Here is a 24,340-nt window from a genome sequence, read left to right on the forward strand (position 1 = left end):
AGTCCCTCCAAATCACCTGTCTCTAAGGCATTAAACAGGCTTGCTGCAGCTGGCTGCCCAGCACCAGGCACCTGTGTGTGCCCCATCAGCCTGGCATCAGTTTGCCTGTCTCATACCAGCATTCCTGGCAACTCCTTCATGCCGTTCCCAAGACAGCATGGTTTCAAACCAAAAAATTCAAGCACAGCTCAGAACCTCTCAAACATAGAATTGAAGGTGACATGCATAAGTCAGTGCCAAACAGTTTGGAGGATGATTTAAGTAGCCTTTGTGAAGGAGGTGTAAAGGAAAGCTTTGTAGGTCTGAAAGGAATGCAGGGACAAGTCAGAAACAGAAACCTCCAGAAAACGAAGAGAATCAGAGGAAAGAAAAATGTAGAGAAGAGATAACGCTGGACTGCAGTGAGGATGGGTGAATGTATTTTCCGAGCGAGTGAACTGCAAGGCACAGGAAGGGTCCTTCCTACCCAACTGGAATATAGGGCTTAAAATTTAATTAGTGCTTTCTTCTGTTCTTTTGATCTTTGTACAAAGCCTTTCTTCACACAAAGGACAGAGAGGTTTCTGTGGGGCTGTGTGGCAGGGCATCCAGTCTCCCTCGGTTCAGGCATTTCCCGTATTTGCCGGCATTAATGGGATGCCTCTCCCTGCTCTTCCTGTCCCTCGACCTCCGGAGGAAGGTATTCCCGGGACATTTCACTGCTGCAAACACCCAGCCCGTGTGACAAAAGTTTCTGCGGAGCGATTCGCTCTCGCCACCAGAGAAGGTGAAACACTAGCCCAGGACTAGCCAACACCGTCTCTCCCGCCCCGGCCGGGCTTGCTCTCGGCTCCGGTGCCGCCCCCGCAGGCCCGGCCGGAGCGGCGGGGCGGGCACGGGAGGGGAGCGGGGCTGCCCCGGGGGCTCGCAGGAGGCGGGACCCGCACGGCCGGCGCTGCCCGTCCCGCGGCTGCCATCGTCCCCTTGGATGCACGGAGTTTTCTTTAAAAATAAAAACAGAGCAAATGGCCCTTCTCTCTTAAATACCTCAGCTCTAAGGAAATGGGACCGAGGGTGTCACAAAAATTGTGCCGAGTAGATCGGAGACCCCGCACGGGTGGAGAGCTCAGGGCCACATATTGGCGGCCTTTGTAACGGAGGTGACCCACCCGCCCGGGGGCACCTCTAGCTGTGGAGGGAGCAGGAGCTTCTTGGCAAGATCTCGGGATCCTGAGAAGCTGAGAGAAACTCCAGCAGAAGCTCCTGACATCTTCAGCATCCACCTCTCATAATTTTGTCTTTGAGATGCTCCCGTAGGAGAAGACCCTGTCACGAAGAAAACATCGCCACCTTTATCCTGTGTGGGAAGCACAAAAATGTGTTCCTGGGACCATCAAAGCTGTGAGGGAAAGGGGTATCATGTTCTCACCAGTTCTGTGCTTTGCTTGAATTAAGCTCCGGAAAAGCAATAAATTACGAATAACTTACCCAGTCATGCTGCTTATTTTGCTTTTATGGGCCACATATCTCTGAACAGATCTCAGAGTTCGCAAATATGTTTATTTTCAATCATACCAAGAGATATTTCACTAAGGGCGTTTTTATGGGACCTTAAAAAAAATTAAAATAAAAAAGCCCTAAAGCGAGTTGCCTTGAGCAGCTACCTCTCAAAGCCTGTGGGTCTCAGGGCTGGCTGCAACGCCTGCCCACACTTGACTTTCTGTCCCGGCAAATCATAATTCCTATGAAATCTGAAAGCATATTTTTAAAAGTTCATTTCGGGAACAGCTGTCCCAGCAGAAGTCAAACGGCATATGCTGATGGCCGGCACAAAATGTGATTTTAAGGCATTCGTTAAAATACAGGCACTTGTGCCCTCAGTGCACGACTCAAGTGACCTGTCCAGGGCCCATCTGTGCCAGCGGGTCCTTCGGAGCACACCTGCGTGTGGGCACTCAGCTGCGGAGACGGATTAGGCTGCAAAGCCGGGGTTTGGATTTATTAGCTTGGTTTGGTTTTCGGTTGGGTGGTTGGTTTTTAGGGGGATGGTTGTTCTGGTTTTGCTGCTTTTTTTTTTCCCCTTTAATTTAATTTAAGCAAAGTTTTACTTAGAGGAAAGGCAGGCACCTGCAGAATTTGCGCTAACGTTTTAGACCAAACAGAAACGATGCCCGAAGCGCCTGTTCGGGTATTTCCATCTCTTCGGGTGATTCACTCAGGTTTAAATCCCGCGCCTCGCCCCGCGGCAGCGCCCAGCGGCACCAGGTACGGCCCCCGCACGGCGGCAGGCCCGGGCGGGCGGGGCGAGCTCGGCAGCCCCTGGCAGCGCTCATCATCACAGCTTTGTCCCCTCGCTCAGCTCCGAGCAAGGGGCAGCGCTTGCGGCGAAGCAGCCAACACCGCGCTCGCACGTCCCAAGACATCTGGAGTAAAGGCACCTGCCATGAGGTGGTGGAGAACCGTGGGTGTAAGGAATTCCAGGGGTGCGCGGGCAGGAGCGGGACGGCAAATCGCAAAGGCGCTGCGCCGGGCACGGGCACGTCCTGGCACGGCCACTGTCCGTGTGGAGCGGGCGAGTCCCCGAACTGCTGCACCCGACCGCCCGGGGAAGCGCTGGGCCGCCGCTGCCGGCGGAAGAAGCCGGCGGGGGGCGCGGCGGGGGAGGGCCGGTCCCGCAGCACCTGCCGGGCCCTCGGCGCTGCCCAGCCCCGTGCCCGCGCCCTCCTTCCCTCCGCCCGCCCCGTGCTCATGCGCCCGCCCGGCGTTTAAAGCGGGAGCGGCCGTGCCGGGGCTGTGTGGCTCGGCGGAGGTGCGGGCGGCGCGCAGGGCACGGCGCCGTGACCCGGCAGGAACGCCGCTCTCCGCCGCTCTCCTGGGCTGGGCTCCGGGCTGCCCTCCGGGCTGCCCCGCGGTGCGGACCCCCTCCGCCATGTGGCTCTCGGCCCTGCTCCTCGGTGGGTACCGCGGCGGCGGCGGGGCCCGAGGCGGGCGCGGAGCAGCCCCGACCCACACTCCCTGTCTGTTCGCAGGCGCCCTCCTGCTCTCCGGCACGGTGCGCGGCAGCGACGGCTCGGGTGAGTTGGCCGCCGGCCCCTCCGCAGCCCCTGCGGGCTTCCCCCGGGAGCGCCTCTGCCCGGCCAGGGACGGGCCGCGGGGCCATCGCCGGCCGGGGGAGCTGCAGAGGGCACGGAGCGTGCCCGGGAACGCTTGCAGACCGGGCGGAAAACGCCCTGGCACGGGCTGAAGCAGCGCCGTGGTGACAAGTGTCCCCATCGAGGGGAGTGCCGGTGGCAAGAGTGAGTGGGAGTGTGTTTGTGTGTGTTACAGAGGCACTGGTACAGTGCTTGACAAATCTGAGCATCTCTGGCGTGTTTTAGACCATGGAATTGATTAAACACATTTTAAACTTGCCCTGCCATTATTTCGACATGGAAAACAAAAGAACACGCTTAGGATGCCTGGCAGGTTATGGCAGGGACTGCCTGTTGTACCACGCTGTGTTGGACTGCGTCCTTGCTGCTGGAGAGCAGGCTCTCCCAGAACCAGAATAAACCCATGGGCACCAGGAGCCACGGGAAGCAGGTGGAGAAATCCGTGACAGAAGGACACGAGCAGTTTGCCTGCCCCTTTCAGTGGAAACTTTCACCAAAGGAGGATAGGAGCCTCCAAAAGAACATGTTTCCAGATGCAGGCCTGGCCTGCACAAGGTGAGTGACCCCAAGCTTTTCTGAATGGTTATTAACAGCTTCACAGTTATTAGGAGTCAGGATTTTCTGCTCATTTTGTGTTGAATCAAAGATCTGGAAAATTCTTTTGTGCTAAACTGGTAAAAGCTATCTGTGACAGGAGTGCTATGACTAAAAAAATTTAAAAATGCACAGCAATGGAAAGCCCTCTCTAACACGAGTTCCTTTCCGTTTTTTATTTTACAGGTGCATCATAGATGAAATGCTGGCAGTCTGGCAGGAAAAAATGAAAATTTTCTGGGATGCTTCCTTCAGGGCTGGAGAAGCCTCTATAACCTGAAGGTATCTGGAACCAGCTAAAATAGCATCAATGTGAACAGCTTCTGTAAGATATTGCCTCTTAGCATTATTCTGAGCCTAAATTTAGCAGCATTTGGTTACTGAACTAGAAACTTGCATTTATTAAAGTGCCTAGATCCTGTTGTTCAAAATAATGAAAGAGCATTAATTTCTTCAAGAATCTACTGTATTTAGGCTCATAATGTTTGGTAAGATCTTGGAGTATCTTTCTTTATACCTGCCCTGGAATGAATGCAAATGCTGCCAAGTTCAGCAGTTCTGGTTGCCACACACGAGGCTGTGTGGGTGGGTGAACGCTGCCATGCCATGGCAAGTGGCCTTATGTTGATCAGAAAAGGGCAGCTCTCAGATTGAAATGAGTGATATAGGCCTGACCCTAAGGGCTGTAATTTAGGTTTCTCTAAAGCCCATTGCCCTTGTCCAGATCAGCATATGTACTAAAGATTTACATGAATTAGTATGTAGTCTGTGAATGCATTTTCCAAAATATGAGCAAGTGTACCTGTACTAGTATGTCTTTTTTTTTTCAACTATTGATATTCCTTGCATAAGATAGAAAAAGCAGGCTTGTTTAAAGCCTTAAAATAAAAAAGGACCTAAAATCTTTCTATTTCAAAAAAAAAGTACTATATACTAAAAGAATAGGAAGCATGATAAGGATGTACTTCTCTATATTACAACTCATAAAGCTATCTTTCATGTAGGAACCCCTATTTTTAAGTTTGTAATAATGTACATGGGATTTCTTTTTCCTTTGCATAAACAAACAGTTTTCTCAAAGCAACGCATGGAAGCTTCGAGACTAGAAAAGATCAGATTTTACCTATGGGTTTTATTTCCCTAGAATAACTTAAAGCAGTGGCTCCTGCTAAAAATTAAGTCAGAGCTTTTATAGATTGACGTAAGAGACAGCTAGCTATTCATGGCAAAATATGTAGGAAGAGGCACCAGAAAGATGGAAATTGATGGAATGATTAAAAACATGGTTGTTTAAAGAGAAAAGTGAGTCTTTGCTTTTTTTTCTTTTTTTTTAGGTCAACAATGATGGAAGACATTCATCCCTACCCTTTAAATATGGCCTAAATCAGGAAGAATTACAGTTTTTCTTTGTACTCTGCTTTTGTAGGGTACTCTGATGTAGTGTGTTTCTGTGAAGCTTGAAGAGTGTGTGTCTTGACAGGATGGGATGATAGTGGTTTTATTGTGGTTCTAAAGGTCTAATTGTACATAACAGAGAATAGGTTTCACATCTTCACCGGAGTCCAGAATGGGTTAGAGTCTAGAAGTGAATCCTTTCTTGTAAATTTTAAGCTTATATTTATTTCTTTTAAAAAATACTTGGATTTAGTGTGTTGCACCACATAAGAATTGAAAGAAATGCCTCCACTGCTAATGCTCTTGCATTCTTCAATTACAGTTATTAAAACATAGGGGTTTAATCTCAGTTACTTTATATATAAATACAGCTCTTTGGCAGTTTTTTGCCATGTTGAAGTATCTTGGATAGACTAACAAAAACAAACACTTCTTCAATTTCAATAGTAATATCATGTATGAAATTTGTGAGAATGATGAGTATGTAAGCTGTCAAAAAACAATTTTATATATTCTAGTATTCTGACCTCATTAATACATTTTCATGTTTGCAACGAAATCATTGAAGTTTTATGGGCTGGATGGCTGATGATGCATTAACAATCAGGGAAGAACAAAAACCATTGCAGAGCTGATATTGTAAAGCCTTAATTTTGGTAGTCAGCAAAAAGTTAGCTTTCCTTTTGATACTTCACCAAACACTTCTAATATTAGTCTGTGTTTTAGAGTTATGGCTTAGAGAAAACTGTATCTACCTACAGAGAAAACTAAAATCAAATTGTTGCTTTTAACGAACAGCATAATTTACCTCAAAGTGTGTGTTTTTACCTGAGTGCTGATCCAGCTGAGGTATAAACTGCTAAATCCCCTAGCTACAGCTAGGTGTCAGCTCTTTAGTTCACACCACAGAAACTTGCACCCTTTTCTTGGAAGCCTGCCTCTCATGTAGACAAGGATCATGACAGTCCTTAGGCTGCCAGTACAGAAAAAATCCTGTGGCTGGGCTACAATGCATTTCTGTGTTTTGATTGCCAGGGAAAACACAGAAAGATTATTTTCTGCTCTCATCTTCTGTGCTATGCAAAAGCCTGTCACATGATGGTAATTAGTAAGTACCTGGTGATGAGGGAAATACAGATCTCTGAGCCATACAGGGTTTGTTAACTAGACACCTCTAATTACTGTCTTTGTATGCACAGCCAGCCAAGGAATTCAGTCAAGTACATTACATTAGAAACGACAGGAGTTAAAACTTCCCGTGGTGTCTTGCACTTTTAGAGGCTGGAAAAATGTTGCAGGGTGAGGGGCACAAGCAGTGCTGAGAGGGCAGAGATTACCAGTGGTGCCTATTGCAGCTGCTCCCCCAAGGATTCCCAGCCTTCCAGCTGCTCTTGGATTCTGATGGTCTTGCTAGTTGTTGTTTGGTGGATACTACTTGTTCAGTGCCCAGTAATTAGCAAGCACACTTCCATGAAAGGATTAGGGGACTCAAACAGCAAAGCAAATCGGCTTCTTTTAGCATACCAATAACATAGCATTTTGACAATGAAAATGCGGAGCTTCTGGTGCTTCTACAAGCACTGATTCTGCTTGATTTTTCCTTCTTTTGTTTTTAAGGCAATTAAATAAGACTGAGCATGGCTAGGATGTGAGTTGTTAAGATGGAGTCCTAAAAGAGACTTTTTTATTTCTTAGAATACTTGAGAATCGGATTAAATCACTTTAGTTCTTGCTATGTAGACAACTTTTATTATCTTGATAAGGGAAAAATTTAGAAGTACTTACTGCTTTCTTTTCTTCTTGCTCTGGATTATATAGGCAGATTCAGCAGATACAACTCCCATGTTTGTGCTAACAAATAACAGCAAAGATTTTTCAGGAAGATGTGATTAGGTAGTTTAACATTGTTTCAGAATAACTTTAATGACTATTGTATGTAATTAAAACTACATGCATAATTGATGAATGTGTGTTCAGTTTGCACAGTCAGAATGAACAGATGTGCTTCCCTCTGCATTTCTGGCTGTGGCTGTTCTTTTCAGCTCTAAAGTCAGTGAGATTAGCTGGAGGTATCACCTTTTCCATCCCCTGGTGAAGAGCAGCATATGCTCCAAGTACTCTCATTTACAAGCAGCATATGTCGGGGTCAGGAAACACCCCAAGAATGAAAGTAGTAGGCAGAAAAGCAGGTGAGAGACAGATCACTGATCCCTGAAACATAAAATCCTTGGCATGTAATGCTGTGGTGCATGCACTGGTACCTTGGCCAGCCTCTGCCAGCTTTCATATTAACACTGTGCCAAGGGAGTATTTCAGGTGCATTTAGAAAAGGTTCTTGCACCTTCTAGGTGCTAGGGCAAGATGTGCCTTAGGAAGTCCAGAATAAACAGCCAGGCAGGGGTTGGACTTATATTGAACTGATAATGATCCAAGCCAAATCTCTTATTTGCTGTGCAACAGACCAGGGGATTGTGCTGTCTTGTGTAGAAGGATGGCAGTTACCATGCAAGATAAAGACCTCTATGTTTTCAAAAGAAAAAACATCAGTTTGCCAAGCAGTATTGTGTACTGATGTTAATCTGTGTCTGCATACCTTCATTGCACGCAGGCAAGCATAGTGAAAGCTTAATGATGATAACCTGGAGAGCAACTTCTGAAAAAGGCAAAGTTCTACATAAAAAATGCAGGTGCCTCTGCTGAATAAATAACTTTTGTATCACTGTATGAATCTGACAGTATTCTGCACAATGATAATGATTTAAACTTCACTGTAATTAATTGATACCAATGTTCTAGATGTTACTGTATTACTGGAGCAAGGAGATGGGTGTTCCTTTTGTTGGTGGTGGTGGTTTTTTTTAAATACTGGCCTCAGCAGGACTTTTTGCAAGAGGCTAAGGGAAATGCTGCTGTCAGCTTGCTTCATGAGTGCCGCTGGAGAGAAGGTTCAGAATTTCCCACATGACTCACAGATGTCTTATGGCTGAAGACTTCTGTGGGGATGTCAGAGTGATTTAATTTCTTCCTTGGAAAGTGCCACCTGCATCTGTGGTCCATCAGCCCTCAAAGGTCTTCCCCTTACCCTTCTGTCTCTGCAGTAAATTTACAGATGTGAATTGCTTTTCCTTGTGTAATGTTCCTTGGATATTATTTTAATGTTGTTTGTTCATGGGAGGGTTTTTCAGTTACTTTTGTAACAGTAATCTTGAAGTGTGTGCTGCCTTGTCAGAACTGTACATTTGTCAGCTCCAAAGACATCTTTGTAAGCATTGTATCTAATTTCAAATTCAGGTATTACTTTAAACTTGAAAACTATAGAGACATTAAAAAAAGAAACCCCAGCAACAAACCCTTAAGATTTTCAGGTCAAAAGTTCTTTTTTTCTCTTTAGCTTCTACTGCTGTCACGTGCTTTACAAGAGGACTTGACCTTAGAAAGGGGACAGAAGATGTCCTTTGCCCAGCAAACTGTCCTCTGTGGCAGTTTTATGTCTTTGGGGATGGAGTTTATGCCTCTCTTTCGAGTGTCTGTGGAGCTGCCATACACAGGTAAGTCAGATCATTACTACTCCATGTGCTAAGTGAGTTTATATAGCCTTTGCCACACTTACAAATCTTAGCCATTTAATGCCATCATTGAAAAAAACCTCTCTGGACCTTGGCTCCTATTAGCACAACAGGAATGTCATTGGGAGAAGAGAAAACAAAGAAAAAAAGGAATGTCTGTGCAGCTCCCAAGTTATCTGAGTTGTGTTTGAGTGTTCCTGAAAATGGCTTTGTTAACTTCCTCTGAAATGGCCCAGCATTGCCCACAGATGGACTTCCACTGTAAAATCACTTGTATCACTAGTAGATATGGAAGGATACAGTATAAATAATAACTAATTGAAAATAAAAGCAGATTCACTTTCTGACTTTCTTAAAAGCTTGTATCAAACAAACTGTTTAAAAGAAATGAGGGAAAAGTGCTTTCAGTATTTTTTTTTTTTTAGTATCAAGCAACAGAAGAAAGCTCTTTCAGAATATATTGGTGTGATGCTACAGCTATCAGAGTATTTTGTATGTTAAAATACCCACAACTATAAACTTAAAATTTTGCAGAAATATAAATGGCTAGAAGATAAATGAGGAAAATAAAACTTTCTTGAGTTCATATTCATTGCTTGACACTTGAAATGCCATAAAAAAACATGCCAAGCATTTTAAATAATATTTAGAGGGCTGTCATTACTATCTAGAATCTTATTTAAAGTATCAATTAAAATTTTATAACTTTTAACAAGACTTCCAAAATTTGGGCTATTTGTACAGTATTGAAACTCCTAAGTAAACTAAAATGAACTTTTTAAAAAAAAATTTGACTTCAAGAGTTTCTTCTCAAAACCCTTCGTTAATTTCTCAAATGCTATAAAAGAATCTAAGGTACTATAGGAGCAGTTAGAAGGACCTAGGGAGATATTATGGGGGTCTGTTTCTATTTGGTTTTAAAGCTGAAGAGTTTCTCATATTTAGATGTTTCCATGTGTATTTTATTGTGAGACAGGCTTCCTTCTGATGCTTCTGTATAAAGAATTAAAGTCTCCATTTAGTGTGTTTTAAGAGTCTTCATGGGTGTTTAAAAAAACCCTACACTTTGGTTCTTCACTCTTCCCAGTTAAGGTATATAAAAAAAGTTTGTGAAAAAATGTCTAGATCAAATGCAAGTAGTGACTATGGATTTGCTTTTTTAAAATTGTTTTTATTTTTTGAACTGAGGAAAACTGAGATTTCTTTCCATTGTCTTTTTTCTTTTTTTGAGGCAATGTTCATATTTAGTGACGTAGCCATTTATTTTAACATTCCATTTCTCGCCAAAGATGTCTTTAAAGAGAAAAAAGCTTTTGCTGTCAAGACCTTTTTCTAAAGGGGTTAAGACTTGAACATTTTGAAAAGATGCAGAAGTTCCTGAGCAGTTCACATAGGCAGTGTTCATGAGCCTCCCATGCAGGGCTGTCTGTGACTGTTAGCAAAGTCCACCCTGAAGGCTGCTGGGCTCAGTTCTGTCACAGCTGGGAAGTACTTCTACAAAAGGAAGAGGTGAAAGAAGTGGAAGATGCATATTTCTTTCCATGATCTGCAGTCTTCACACAGATAATGAAGCATAAGTGTTATTTTATTATATTTCACTTAGCTCTGCACTGAAGTCTGTGTTTTATAAAGGATGTGTACTATTGTTCTCCAGCCCAGAAGCATGAGACTATAGAAAAATCCATACTTTCCTATAGTAAGAGTCAATATAAATTGTACTACTTGTGAAATATGCAACCCTTTTTGTAAAACCTGCATCTAACAGCCTCTCTCCACAGACATTGTGAGAATAATGAGGGCTCTAATAGTGCTAAAGGTTGATTAGAATATACTCATTTTTGTAATCTGTCTTCTAGATTGGATTTCAATTAATTTTGTTCCAGTCTTTGAGTCTGGTAGACTGTAGTAAGGTGCTTTGGAAATTTTTTTGGGAATTTTTTTTGGAGGTTTCCTCCAAATAACCAAACTGACCACTTGTTTCAAACCAGGTGTACCCTCCATGTCACTGCCTGGTGAGTGCAGATAGCTCTGTGCCTTTGGCACTGCTGGGTCCTGGTGTCACCCTGTGTCACCTGCCGTGTGTCACAACCACCCAGCATTTCAGGAAACATCAGTCGTGGGAGCAGGGCTCATTTATTTTTGTAAACTGAAAATGGTTCTGTGAGCATGGGTCTCTTCCCCCTTCCACATACACTTCAGTTTGCATGCTGGGTCCATATTGAGGCCGGATTCCTTAATTTTATATAAATCAAATAGTGCTTAGTCCTATGAGTAGTTCCATTACTATGAGGCAGTTATTAATGCAAGAAAATACTATGTAAAACATGAAAATAATTTAGCAGAATTCAGCTACAAATAATTCTGTTTACTACAGATGAATAAATTTTCTGCCTGTTTTAGCTTATTATATTTGGCCTTTTTTCTCATTTTATGTGTAACTACTCTTAGGAAACAAAATATTTATTTAATATTATTCTTTTTCTGGGCAAAGGGATAAAAGATTTATTTGTTGAGGGAAGAATGGAGAACTTCCTACCAGGCTAACACTATGTAGGCATGAAGAACTGAGTTAAATCTACCACTGAGTGATTAATTGGATTAATAATCAGAAGGTCAAATGAAGGACTAGGTTCTCAGCTTGTGCAGTTCTGTTCTACTGCCAATTCCACTAAATGGAGACCTAGCCCAATTTGGTAATATTTAGATGTTAAATAGGCATGTAAATTTCTTCATACCCTTCCTGACTTATCAAAGGGTGAAACCAGTCCTCATTAAGCATTGAGGTCGCAGAACTCAACTCTAACAAAAGCATATCATGGTATTACCAGGCTGGCCACTAAGTGCCCATGAACACAAATGGCTCCTGAGCTGCCCCAGTGTCTGCTAGAAGAATATTGACAAAAACGTTGTTTGGCCAAAGGATTTCTGAGCAGCTGTAGATCCCTGGGAAATTTTGGTATCCTGCCTGCTTCTGCTGCTGGACTTCTGCCAAAAGCAGTAGGGATGCAGAGAAAACAGAAAGAAAGGAACACAGCTTAGGGGCCAGAGGAAGCATGGAATGCTGAGCAGCTCCATGTCAGTGATTGATGGCAATCAGGCAGCAGCAGGAGACCAGTTTGGAGATGAGGAGGATAATTCTGGGAGTGATGGAGAAAGCCTGATTATTTGGAAGGAGTTTGCAGATGGTGATAGTAAGAAGGAAAGATGGGAATTCAGGCACTGTCGTGTCTAAAGTCCCTGAGGATAAACCTGACTGCAGTTACATCTATAAGGCTCACCTCCCATGGCCAGAGGACTCTTTGTGGTCTAGGCATCAGTTTTGATGTGTAGACTCCTTGAAAAATTCACTCAAAATTCAGCAACACTCTTTATCTCTTTCTCCAGTGCTGCAAATAAACAATTCTTGTACACTGAGGAATAATAATTAATTACACTGAGGAAGTGCATGGGGATCTTAAAAAGCTTCCATTTAATCTGCTGATTTACCTCAATTCAGTTCAGATTTTCAAGTCTATTTTAGATGAAATTCCTGTATTTTATAAGACCTTTCTACTACTTTCTAGTATACTTTCTTTCATGAGCTGTTGTGCAGTAAGGTACTGGATTTCTGCCTTATGTGTCTGCTTTTCTGTTTAATTTCTGTCCATTTTTGAGTGAAAAATACTATTTAGGTGTAAATTGTAGGTTGCTATTAACAAGCTAGGCAAGAGAATGGACTGACAGCTTTTACATAAAGTCCCTGTTAAGCAGCACTGGCAGAGGCACATAACATAATGAGTAGGGAAGTGAAAATCTGGAAAATGTGCTGAGTTCCAGTTCAATCAAAACAGCCATGGGATGCAAATCAGTCACAGGAGCAAAGCACAGCAGTGAAAAGCAAAGCAGATTGCAGTGATAGAAGTAATTCTGAGGAATGCATGGGCACTTGTTCACTCTTTAAAAACCATTGCAGACCCACACAGGATCAATCTTGCTTTAAAAGTCAATCACAAATCATTGCAGAAAGGAATTTACCAATCTGGTTCAGAACACAAAGGCAGACTGGCAATGTATGGTTTGCTCCAGGTCAGCATATATAAACATGCACTCTGAGCAGACTCACCTGAAGAAACAGCCCAGGTAAAACTGATCAGATGGTAAAAGATGGCCTTAAACTGTTAACTCGCCTACAGAACAAAATGGCAAGAAAGAAGGAATAATTGCCATAAGGCTACAGGCCATGTTGCTTTCACATCTAATACCAGCCCCCACTTGCATTAAAAAGCAGAGCTGTTGTGCAGAAGGGTGCATCTTCAGAAGGCAGTATGGAACTTTGACTTGTGCTCAAATACAGAGTCAAATATTTTCAACAAATAAAAAAGGAGCAAATAAATCTTTCCCAGTATCACTGGAAAGCTTCCAAATTCAGTGGAGAATAGGTAGAAATTTTTTCCCTCTAGAATTTTCAGTGGAATTTAATTAATCATTGTTGCAATTAAAATGTAAAGACCAATAGACAAAATGGAATGATGTAGACAACATTGATCACAGTGTGCCTATAATAAGCTTAAATTGTTGTTTCCAGGAATACTTCTCAGGCTGAGCTTTCAGTCTGAATGTTTTTCTTTACTTCAGTTCAGCACTCAAAAGTTGTGAGTCCACAACTAACATAGTGGAAAGAGATACTGAGCACTTTTTAGGAGCTTACATGGGCATGGATCAGGTTTGCTGATGTAAGCCCAGAATAGTGAAGACACTAAAATTGCAAGTACAAACTTAAAATAGAAACTGTTCCAATTAAACACATTCCATTTGACACATTTCTTCCTCCATTAAGACTGAGACACTAGTGAAGGCTTGAATGCCTAAGAGAACCAGGTACTGGAGAAGAAATTTGTATTCTAAACAGACTGAAATATTCTAAGTACATTTATGTGTCATTTTTCTCAAAGATAATTTTGACCTACTGGATTTTCCTGTCATTTAAAACTAACCAGTTAAAGGCTCTCATCTGATTTTTCTCTTACTGTTCTTTTGAAGAACTATAAAGTGTTGTTTGTATTTGCCAACTTTATAATCTATCTGATGATAATCTGAATGATTTTAAATTCATTTAGGGTAACCTTACTAAAGCTCCATTGTCTATATACTCTATAAAGTATTCCTAGATGAGAATATATCTGTACATTTTGAAACTGTTCCAAGCTAAAGGAATTAAATATATATAATTACAGTTCAATTTAGAAATGCAAGTCACATCCATGAATAATTAATGTCTTTTTACAGCAACCCACATAGAATTTATGTGGCAGTTGCTCTTGCCCAGATATCCAGATCTCATATTATCAGAAACATATGTAAAGTTTTCTAAACTCTGGTCTTGATTATTCCATTTTCACAATATGTTAAATCAGATTAGGCTGGGTTGTCTTTTCAAGCAGGAAGCCAAACAGAATCAAAAAATAAACACAAAGGCACACATTGGTGTGTTTAAATAGTCTTGAAATAATTGCTGGTCTCCCACAGAACTGTACCTGCCCATGTACTACAAGACATCAAGTTTTGCTCCCTTTTAGAGAAGTTCAACTCTGACTTTTGGCCTCTAAAAAGAGCTGTTCTTTCAGTAGCACATAAAAAGAGATCTGACAGTTCTGATGCTTCTTATTGTCACTTAGGAATTGATATGGCCTGAAGCATCACTGTTCTGCATTAGTCTAAATGACAGAATTTTAGGCTTTCCTGATTTTTTTTCTTTTTTCTTTAATAAATCTGTGTGATGCTCTGTAGAATAGGATCTTCTAAAGTCTTTTCAGCAATTTACAGATTGTTCTAGCCTGAACACAACTGCCTGCCTCCATTGCATCTTTTTGATGATGGCGTTGCCTGTATTGCATTTTCTCATGACTGAAATGTCTGATTTACACCAACTCTTTCTGAACTGCAGCGGGGTGATTACCAACGCAGGAGGAGCTGTAAGGGTGCAGACTCTCCCAGGACAGGAAAACTACCCTGCTGTAAATGCCAATGGGATCCAGTCTCAGGTGCTCTCTAGATGGGCTTCATCTTTCTCAGTGACTGGTAGGTGGATCACACTTACTGTTTTGCAAACCATATTTGAAGCTCTGGCAGAACTGTAGGACACTTCTTCTGTGATTCTGCATGCATAAAGAAGGTGATTGCTATCTGATGTGTAGCAACAGAAGTTTTCACTTCTAATTAATTTTAATTTCATTTTTCCTCAATTACCTAGAGAAAAACTATTCCAGCTGGAGTAGCTAGTCTGTAACAGGAGCTGATACATAAAAATGGATCAGTTATTTAGAATATAATGATATGATAGCAGGCTGTTGACAGTCCCATGACAGTTTAACCTGATCAAAGTCAGTGCTTAGATCCTGCCATTGCAGTCTGGTCCTCCTGACACTTCCAGCCATGTAGTTTTATTCCTTGTCTCCCTCTGCCTGCATTTGTGCAGGCAACAACATTTTGATAGGCCCTTCAAATATCTTATGCAGTGTTCCATGCAAAGAGAACACTGACCCTCCAAAAACAGTAATAACTTACCTGTGATGTGGTCATTAAGCTAGAGTGCAATGTAGTGGTTTGGCCACAAGTTTTTGTCCCCATTGTTGAGGTAGTTGTTAATTATTAGTTGCCTAATTGCAAACCCTTTGTCATGCCTTGCGACTCAGATGAGGCTAAACCGCCCTCATAAAATCATATGCAGAAACATATTGGTTGTATATGTTGTTGTGGTTTCAAAAATATTGAGGCAAGTGTGTTTGCTGATATAGAAAGTTTGTGAAGCAGATCTCTGTAAGTGTTTTTACTGTTTACACAGCTAAAACTTAGCCTACCATCTCTAAGATACTAGTACTTCTTGTGTAGTGCCCATTGCAAGTTGCTAGCTAAGAACTTGGAATTACAGGTGCTTTTGGTGAGGGTGAAGGTGAAATCCAGATCTTCAGATCAAGTCCTCACTTTATCAGTTAGCAATAATGGCTACTACAGCTCAAAACCCCTCATCAGATGTATATGCTGTAATTACTCATCAGCTGCTGTAGTTTTAAATGCAGAAATTAATTACCTGTAAAATAAGGACTGCAATACCGGATTACACCAAAGGTTTGTCTAGGTTCATATCCCACTCGCAGAGTAGTCAACGGCAGATGACAAAGAAAGCTGATTGCAAGTACAATAATTCTTCAAGCACTTGTACCTTCATCTAGACACACTAAAGTCCAGTAAAAGTGTTCCTATTTTAGCAGGTACCAAGAAGGCAGCTCTTGAAGCAGTTGGACGATCGGTGTCGACAGCACGTCCTTCTACAGGTAGGGATCTCCACAGTGGGGGAAGCACTGGAGAGAGGGTGCACTGCAGTCTGCAAGCCCCTGGAGAAGGGAACGTGCTTCATATGATTCATCTGTTTTTAAAGAAGAAAACAGATGCAGGGTCTGGTTTTGCAGAATATCTTTCACCAGAAAAAAAGAGGAATCATATGTAGTCTTGGAGGTTGATTCTGATCTCATTAATGTTCATGCAAATTAAAAAAAACCAACAAAAACCTGGAATGGTTTCTGACAAGTAATGCAGATAAAACAAAGGAAGGTAAGAGTTCATGAGCTCATGTGATGTTCATTCTTTTTAAGTGATGGCGAAGACAGAGTTAATGCATTCCTTCTTACAGAGCTACTGAACAGCTGAGTGCTGTCAGGACATGCATAGCAGAAATTTAGTTGTTCTGAGAATTTCACCACAGATAATGCTGCATTAAACCCTTTTAATGAAGGTTAGTGCTATAAATACTGGTCTTGGATGTTGTTTGTGAATAGATCACCTGGTTTACAGTTTAAGTCATGGTTTGCTTCCAAACCATTCAAACTCCGTTGTACAGCAGGGTTGCAAACTGAGAAACAGTAGCACTTGGGAAGGTGAGGTACAGAAATCCACCCAGCTTTGTACAGCTCGGTAATCAATCAGACAGGTGTAGAAAGGAAGGTGAAGGTTAAGCTGTTTCATTTTAAAAAGAATATTCCCCAAGGAGCAAAGCAGTAGTAGCACAAGTTTAATACTTAAACTGATTGACAGTTCCTACTGCAGATAGATTGCACTGTAATTTTTGGAGTCAGAGCTTTTTCTGGTTTATTTAAATGTATTCATCTTCTTGTTCTTAAATGATCTATGCTGTTTTTTTCACTGAAGGTAAAAGACCCAAGAAGACTCTTGATAAAAAGGCTGGAAATAAAGGTAACAGAAGAACACACAGATTTAACTTTTGCAAAGCAGAATCCTAGCTTTTATTTGGTGTTAATAAGTCTAATTATTTTGGATGTTCACAGACTGTAAAGCTGATATTGCATTTCTCATTGATGGAAGCTACAATATTGGCCAACGTAGGTTTAACTTGCAGAAAAACTTTGTGGGAAAAGTAACTGCAATGTTGGGAATTGGAATAGAAGGGCCTCATGTTGGAGTCGTACAGGCCAGGTAAGAACAGATCTACACAAAATATAATGGAGTAATTGATAAGAGAACTCAATTAACATCACTTCTCATTTTGCAGAACAGTATTATTCAGTAATGGCTGATGAATAGCAAGGGAAAGAAACTTCTGAGTTGTAGCACTATTTGCTGTGTGCTATCCTGAGGTGTGCACGTGAGAGGACATGACAAATTTGAACATCTTCTGTCTCTGATAATTGATATTTGACTAGAGAGCAGCCAGACTTTTCACAGCCCCTCTGCTGCAGCTTTGCATTGCATCTTAGTAGAACAGCAGGAAACACCCCAAAGGAGAGATGACAGTTCCTAAAAATTGTGCAGAGAGAATAGTCCCTAATGGCCATGTAGATGTACAAAACAAAAAACTATTCTTACCAACTGCTAAAATATTACAGCTGTTATTTTTCAAATTGTAACTGGTCACTTGTTTGTGCTTTCTACTGTAAATTAAAAATGAAATCTGGACACAGAATACTTAAAGTCTTTAATTTCTTAGTCAGTAGCTAGCATACCTTGAACTTCTCAAATGAAAAAACTCAAACCGCATTTTGCAGGAATTTTTTATAAGGAGGGCATTTGTCATACAAATAGCAGAAAACCTGCCAATTATCTTTTTTGGCATCATTTATGCCAATAATATTATTATTATCTTTAATTACACAGATGCATTTAGTTTAACTGGCATGTTCATTTTTTTTTCTTTATGTATTTTCAGCCTAATATTTTCAGCTGTTTGATAATCATGAGAATCAGGCTGTCCTTAATTTACCCAATCAGGTAGATAATTCCACTTGCTAAGGATTGCAAGACTTATATTTACATTTTAGTATTAAAATCCAGAGAAGAATATATATTATCAAGAGCAAAATTATTCCAGCTTGTTTTAGCTTGCTAACGCCAGATTGAAACGTGAACCTTACTACTCTTTTATTTTTTCACAGTGAACATCCAAAAATTGAATTCTATCTGAAAAACTTTACTGCTGCAAAAGAAGTTTTGTTTGCCATAAAGGAATTAGGGTTCAGAGGAGGCAATTCCAATATAGGTGAGTTTATATTCCCCCCAAAACAGAAATTACTTCTTTATGTATTTTTTATATATATGTATATGTGTCTATGTAAGTGTATGTGTAAAAACTGAAGTTTTTATAATTCACCTAAGTCAGAAAGTGTTTTGGATGCCACACTTATCTTAATCAGGTTCAGTGATTTTCCATTGACACATCTCATATTTAATTTCTGGAAGTTAGGCATGCTTATTACACATTTTGTTAGAGTACAAGTGTTTGTATTTGTATAAATGCTTTCTGCATTTTAACAGTAATTGACTTTTCATTAGTAACAGAATGATATCTTCAGACAAATTCATAACAGGCTTAGTGTTTCTTTCTTGTTGGGTGACTAATTAAAGAGTTAGACTAGGAGTAAGTAGTTGTGAGAAGACTTGGTGGTTTAGCCCCAGCCAGCAGCCAAGCCCCAGCAACTGCTGGCTCACTTTCCCCTGGTTGGGATGGGGGGAGAATTGGGAAGAGGAAGATGAGAAAATTTGTAGCTTGAGAGAAAGACAATGTATTAGGGAAACCAAAAGCCACTCACAAGCACAGCAAAACAAAGAATTCATTCACCATGTCCCATGGGTATGTAGATGTTCAGCCATCCCGAGGAAAGCAGGACCTCCAGCTCACATAACAGTTCATGCCAACACTCCAAACGTCCCCTCATCCTTCTTCCCAGAGCTTCATATGGTGACCATGACACCATACGGGCTGGAATATCCCTGTGGTCAGTTGGGGTCAGCTGTCCTGGCTGTGCACCCCCAGCCTTCTCACTGCCAGGGTGGCACAAGAAGCAGAAAAGGCCTTGGCACTGCTCAGCAATAACAAAATTGTCCCTCTATTATCAACACAGTTTTCCATACAAATCCAAAACTCAGTCCCTACTAGCTAATCTGAAGACAGACAAAACCTGCCAGCCATTGAAACTAAGCATCTAATGTTGCATTTCACAAGCTAAATTTAGGTAGCTCCTGAACTTTCTTCCTTCCAATCCATTTGGCAGGTACTAATATACCTAATTCCTAGTAGAAAACTAGACCCATGAGCAAAAAATCATCTCTGGGAATTCCACCTCAGCTTTATCTGTGGGGCTTTTTTCTGGGAGGAGGGGTGTTGGTTTGGGGTTATTAGTTTTTAACTTGGAGGTTGCCCAATCTTCATTATTGTCAAATTTCCTGGGGCACCAATTCAATGCTTTACTTGCTTAGTCCCGTAGTTATAACACAAATCCTGCACAATTTCAGGTGGGAAGCTGATCCCAGAATGTACTATCACTGTATGCATTATTTCTCCATGTTCTTTTTCTGTTCAAAACAAGGGAAAGCTTTGAAGTACACAGCTCAGAAATTCTTCTCTTTGGAGAATGGAGCACGGAAAGGAATTCCCAAGATCATTGTAGTGTTTCTGGATGGCTGGCCCTCAGACGATCTGGAAGAACCTGGCATAGTGGCCAGAGAATTTGGAGTCAACGTGTTCATTGTGTCTGTAGCAAAACCCACAACAGAGGAGCTGGGAATGGTACAGGACATCGGTTTTGTTGACAAAGTAAGAAAGAATGGCATTATTTGGTTTTCAGTCATGATTATCATTCTGGAGAATTTACAGTAAAATTATAATGAACTAATATGTGTATATATAATAACTCACATAGATGTATAGACATAAAAATATTCTCTCAAACCAGCTGATTAAATTATCCCTGCTCATAAGTGATACAAAAGACTGGCAGAGGGAAGGTTAAAGAAACTCTGGAGATTTTTCCCTGCTAAAGGGGCCACACAAAGGTACCATTGTCCTCCCAGTTCAGAAGCTTGGCCAAGTTGTAGCTCCTGGAATTTATATTTGCATGAAGACTCTCAGTGCAGGAAATTCCCCTATCTCAGGTATGGTTGTATGTGCCAAAGCAATGAAATGCTGATATGATACATTCTGTCTCCTGAAAGGGCAGACAGGGAGGTGCTTATTTCTTACCTGCTTTGTGGATAATTATTTACTTGCTTTCACTACTAAGAGGACAGAAATACAGAAAAACATATCCGAGCAAGTCTGTGCACAAGACTTTGATCTTGTATGCAGAGTTTTGGATCTTGTTCCTTTTGAGTTAGAGCAGGAAATCAAACACTGATCACCTACTCTCTCATGAGTTTTCTGATCAGTAGGTCTTTACTTACTCTTACTCTTTATTTTTTCACTTCAGTAAAAAAAATGGTCATTTTCCACAGGGAGGTTGTAGATACCTAATCTCTGGCATGAACAAATGAAGCTCTGCTTCTTCTAGGGATATCCAGCTGCTGATCCCAGAGGTATTGCAGGCAGGTCCAACCCTTACCCACTTACAGAACCACCATGGAGTGGTTTGGGTTGGAAAGCACTTTAAAGGTCACCTATTTCCCACCCCCTTGCCATGGACAGGGACGCCAATAGACCAAGTAGCTCAGGCTTGGCCTTGAACACTTCTGTTTTTGAAACCTGCTTTTGAAAGAAAACTCATAGGTGTCTGAGTACTAGCCATTCAACTGCTCTGTTGGCATTCACTCTTTCCGTTTGTTTTCAAACAGGCTGTCTGTAGGAACAATGGCTTCTTCTCTTACCAAATGCCCACCTGGTTTGGTACCACCAAATATGTGAAACCTCTTGTCCAAAAGCTGTGCTCACACGAGCAGATGCTGTGCAGCAAGACTTGCTACAACTCGGTCAACATCGGTTTCCTGATCGACGGCTCCAGCAGCATCGGCGAGAGCAACTTCCGCCTCATGCTCGAGTTCGTGAGCAACGTGGCGAAGGCTTTCGAGATCTCCGACATCGGCTCCAAGGTGGCGGCCGTGCAGTTCACCTACGACCAGAGGCCCGAGTTCGGCTTCGCCGACCACGCCAGCAAGGAGAAGGTGCTCTCGGCCATCCGCAACATCAGCTACATGAGCGGGGGCACCGCTACCGGCGACGCCATCTCCTACACCACCAAGAAGGTGTTCGGGCCGGTGACAGACGGACCTAACAAGAATTTCCTCGTCGTTCTGACCGATGGTCAGTCGTATGATGATGTTAGAGGACCTGCTGCAGCTGCACAGAAAGCAGGTAAGTCATGTATTTCAAAAGTGGTGGAAGTTGATCAATCCTATTTCTGCTGCAGTGCATATGTTAAGGTATTAAAGTTTGCAAAGTATCATACTTGCTTTGAATTCAGCAAATGTAAACCCCTAGGAACTGTTTTCCATTAGGGTGAAAAAACCCCAAGCAACCAGTATTACAGAGCCAGGTATGACTAGACTCACGGCAGCTTAGAGATCAACATATACCCAGTCTCATTTCCCTAAACAGTAGAGTAAGAATAACCAACCAAGTAGCTCCATCCTTATCTAGAAAGGGAATAAGCAGTTGTGGCCAAAAAGCTCTTCAGGCTGATGATGCCTGAAGCAGATAAAGTACACACAAAGGAACCAAACCTATTTTCAAAATAATTTTACTTGTGTTTCAAGAATGACATTGTAACTGCTACAATCCTATGTGTCACTACAAGAACAACTCAGACATTAGCTCTTATAATACCTCATATTTCCTTCAGGATTTTTCCTGAGACAAATCTAATTCCTGGTATTTAGTGGCAAAATCTAATTGTCTTTGACAGACTGCAGGTGTTGAAACATGCTTTTCAAATCCACATTGGGTCATTGATGTAGAAATGGCTGGCTTTCTTGTATCTACAGGAAAAATGGTCTCTTTTTTATTTCCTTTTTGTAGGAATAACTGTCTTCTCTGTTGGTATTGCCTGGGCACCACTGGATGATCTGAAAGAAATGGCTTCTGAACCAAGAGAATCTCATACTTTCTTCACCAGGGAGTTCACAGGATTGGAGCAGATGGTTCCTGATATTATTAGAGGCATCTGTAAAGATTATTTGGACTCTAAACAATAAAAAATCTGCTGTTCAATATTACTATTTGAACCTAAAAATCATGAAATTGAAATGGTACCTCTAAAGTACAGATGTTTTATTCTTATATATGCTATCATAATACCGAGGAAGAAGAAGGGCTGCTTTTTGGTTTTGTAGTCAAAGATTCTTGTGAGCTTGTTAGAAGCTGTACTTGATACTGAAGTGCAGAATTTGGCCAACAGCTAGTATTTTCAACAAGCATATAGCATCCCAAAGTTTAAAGCTTTGCGTTTGTTTAATGCGTATTGTGCACTTAAGAATAGCAGATACTCAGAGGAAATAATACAGCTCTGACTTTTTTTTGCCACTTGCTAGAGACCTTCTTACAAGTTAAAAATAATGTAACTTTAAATAGAAGGTACTACCTTCTATAAGCTTCCTGTAGCTTACAATTTTCCAAGAGTTCTGCTGATAACACAAAGTACTTTCAGCACTCCTGTTGTGCAACATCCATTATTGCCAGGCAGCTTTAGAAAAGATATGACAGATTGTAGCTGAAAGAGTCTATTTTTACTAGTTGGGGTTTTGCTGATCTGGTTGGCAAATTATTTTGGCACAGAACTTTAAAGGTATTTAAAGTACAGTAGTTCTTTGAGGATCTGGATCCTAACATACTAGCTACTACTACTGCTTTCTGCACCATTGAAGTCAACAGTGATATTCCAAATATAACTGACAACTGGATATTTCCTGTCTGCTGCCTTGTACTGTCTTGATTTGACAAAGTTGTTATTGGCCAGACAGTTAGAGACAGGAATCTTGGGCCAAGAGATTAAATGAGACCACACAGTGGGAATTGAAAGCATTCAAATTCAAGTCTAGAGGTATCTTAAACCTTTAAACCTAACGGATTTATACCAGATTACATGGTCAGAAAAGAAGAGAGTAGGCAGACAGGTTAAGTGGGATTTAGTAGTTCACAGAGTAACAACTTCATAATGGTAGTGCAACCATCTTTATAGATGTGTGAGGTTTTCTAAAGATGAAAGAACAGTTTTCTTGAAAGAGGCTTTCATTTGATTACATACCTAGTAATGTTGATATATTTATATGCACACACATGTGGTTAAAATTTTGTGATTGATATTCACGAAGTTACTTCAGAGTCCTGGTGTGAATAACATGCTCCAAATATTCTCTAGAAAATAAAGGGGGGTTGCAAATAAAATGTATAGTAGAAAGCAAACCAGCACTTCCCCTATCAATCTGGGGTATCCCTATTTTCCTCTCCCCCACTATTGATTGTAAAATTTCTAGTAGTTATGGAGTGGCACAGAAGGGATTGTATTCATTGGGCTTTTGCTGTGCACTTTTTAATAACTTATAACTGGCTATATATTACTCTAAACATAGATGGCAAAAATGCCTTGTATTTTTCTAGTAATTATCCTTAATTTTGTTATGTATTTATAGATAAGAGTATTACGCTTTTGCTGTATAAATTCATATGCTGTATCAACTTTGTGAAAAAATTTAATTAGTTTAGTTTATAAACTTTTTATAGAAATACATATTGCAAGAAAACTGGGACTGCTGCTATCTGTTTTAATATTTCATAACACAGAAGTCTTTTTATAATGACCCTCATATAGTATAGCTTGAATAAGCTGTATGTGATGCTTCCTAACTATATTATCTTAAATTCCAAATCATTCTCAAATAATAAGGGTATTATTTTTACAAATATTTTAACTTGAATGAGTCAATATCAAAGTTTTAGTCATTGTTCATATTAGGTAATATGCTAGATAAATAATCTGAATATAAATGATGTGCTGGCTGATAGAATCACATTTTCCCTCCTATTTTGCTTTTGCTATTGCAAAGAAATAGGCAGCTTTAACTCATGTCATTCATTCATGTGACAAAAAGCAGGTTTGCTTCCCTGGGACACTGAAAGCTGCAGAGCTAAGTGTCCACATATTTCCATTTCACAGGAATGGTGATGCCATGATACTTGCCCCCTTCATACACTCCTATTCCACTCAGGTAGGGAGTACAGAAAATACTTTTTAAAGATGCAATGTTTATGTGCCAGCAAGCATTTGTGAACAGTTTCGATCTGAGAAAAACATTGGTGGGATATGGATAAAAGAGATGCCGAGGCAGCGTGGAAAGGATGTGGACTGTGCTGTAAGAAGGCAATTTTGGAGGAGGAACAGCATGGCAGAGGGTAGCAGACAC

General features: G+C 41.2%; 1 protein-coding gene across 3 annotated transcripts; it reads left to right on the forward strand.

Moving 5' to 3' along the window:
• Positions 1 to 2,293: 2,293 nt before the first annotated feature.
• COCH (cochlin) lies at positions 2,294 to 23,959 on the forward strand. 3 transcript variants are annotated; one of them, XM_063398859.1, is made up of 11 exons: positions 2,294 to 2,933; positions 3,009 to 3,053; positions 8,512 to 8,668; positions 14,610 to 14,743; positions 15,931 to 15,996; positions 16,868 to 16,912; positions 17,005 to 17,152; positions 18,109 to 18,212; positions 19,540 to 19,766; positions 20,780 to 21,296; positions 21,960 to 23,956. In XM_063398859.1, the coding sequence occupies exons 1-11, from the start codon at positions 2,423 to 2,425 to the stop codon at positions 22,133 to 22,135; spliced, it is 2,130 nt and encodes a 709-aa protein (XP_063254929.1). In that variant the 5' UTR covers positions 2,294 to 2,422; the 3' UTR covers positions 22,136 to 23,956. The 3 variants fall into 3 exon arrangements, with proteins under 3 accessions (XP_063254929.1, XP_063254928.1, XP_063254927.1); XM_063398858.1 differs by having other exon boundaries at positions 2,294 to 3,053; positions 15,934 to 15,996; positions 21,960 to 23,959; XM_063398857.1 differs by having other exon boundaries at positions 2,294 to 3,053; positions 21,960 to 23,958.
• The last annotated feature ends 381 nt before the right edge of the window (positions 23,960 to 24,340 follow it).

This window comes from Prinia subflava, chromosome 5 (assembly GCF_021018805.1).
Source record: "Prinia subflava isolate CZ2003 ecotype Zambia chromosome 5, Cam_Psub_1.2, whole genome shotgun sequence".
In the NCBI taxonomy this organism is placed as follows: Eukaryota; Metazoa; Chordata; class Aves; order Passeriformes; family Cisticolidae; genus Prinia; species Prinia subflava.

What these genes read in the sequence shown, in the direction of transcription:
- COCH (XM_063398857.1), top strand. Translation starts at nt 2,423, where the DNA reads ATGAGGTGGTGGAGAACCGTGGGTGTAAGGAATTCCAGGGGTGCGCGG. An exon ending in TGTGGAGCTGCCATACACAG is followed by an intron (nt 8,669 to 14,609) that starts GTAAGTCAGATC and finishes TCTGAACTGCAG; the next exon opens with CGGGGTGATTACCAACGCAG. An exon ending in GTTGGAGTCGTACAGGCCAG is followed by an intron (nt 17,153 to 18,108) that starts GTAAGAACAGAT and finishes ATTTTTTCACAG; the next exon opens with TGAACATCCAAAAATTGAAT.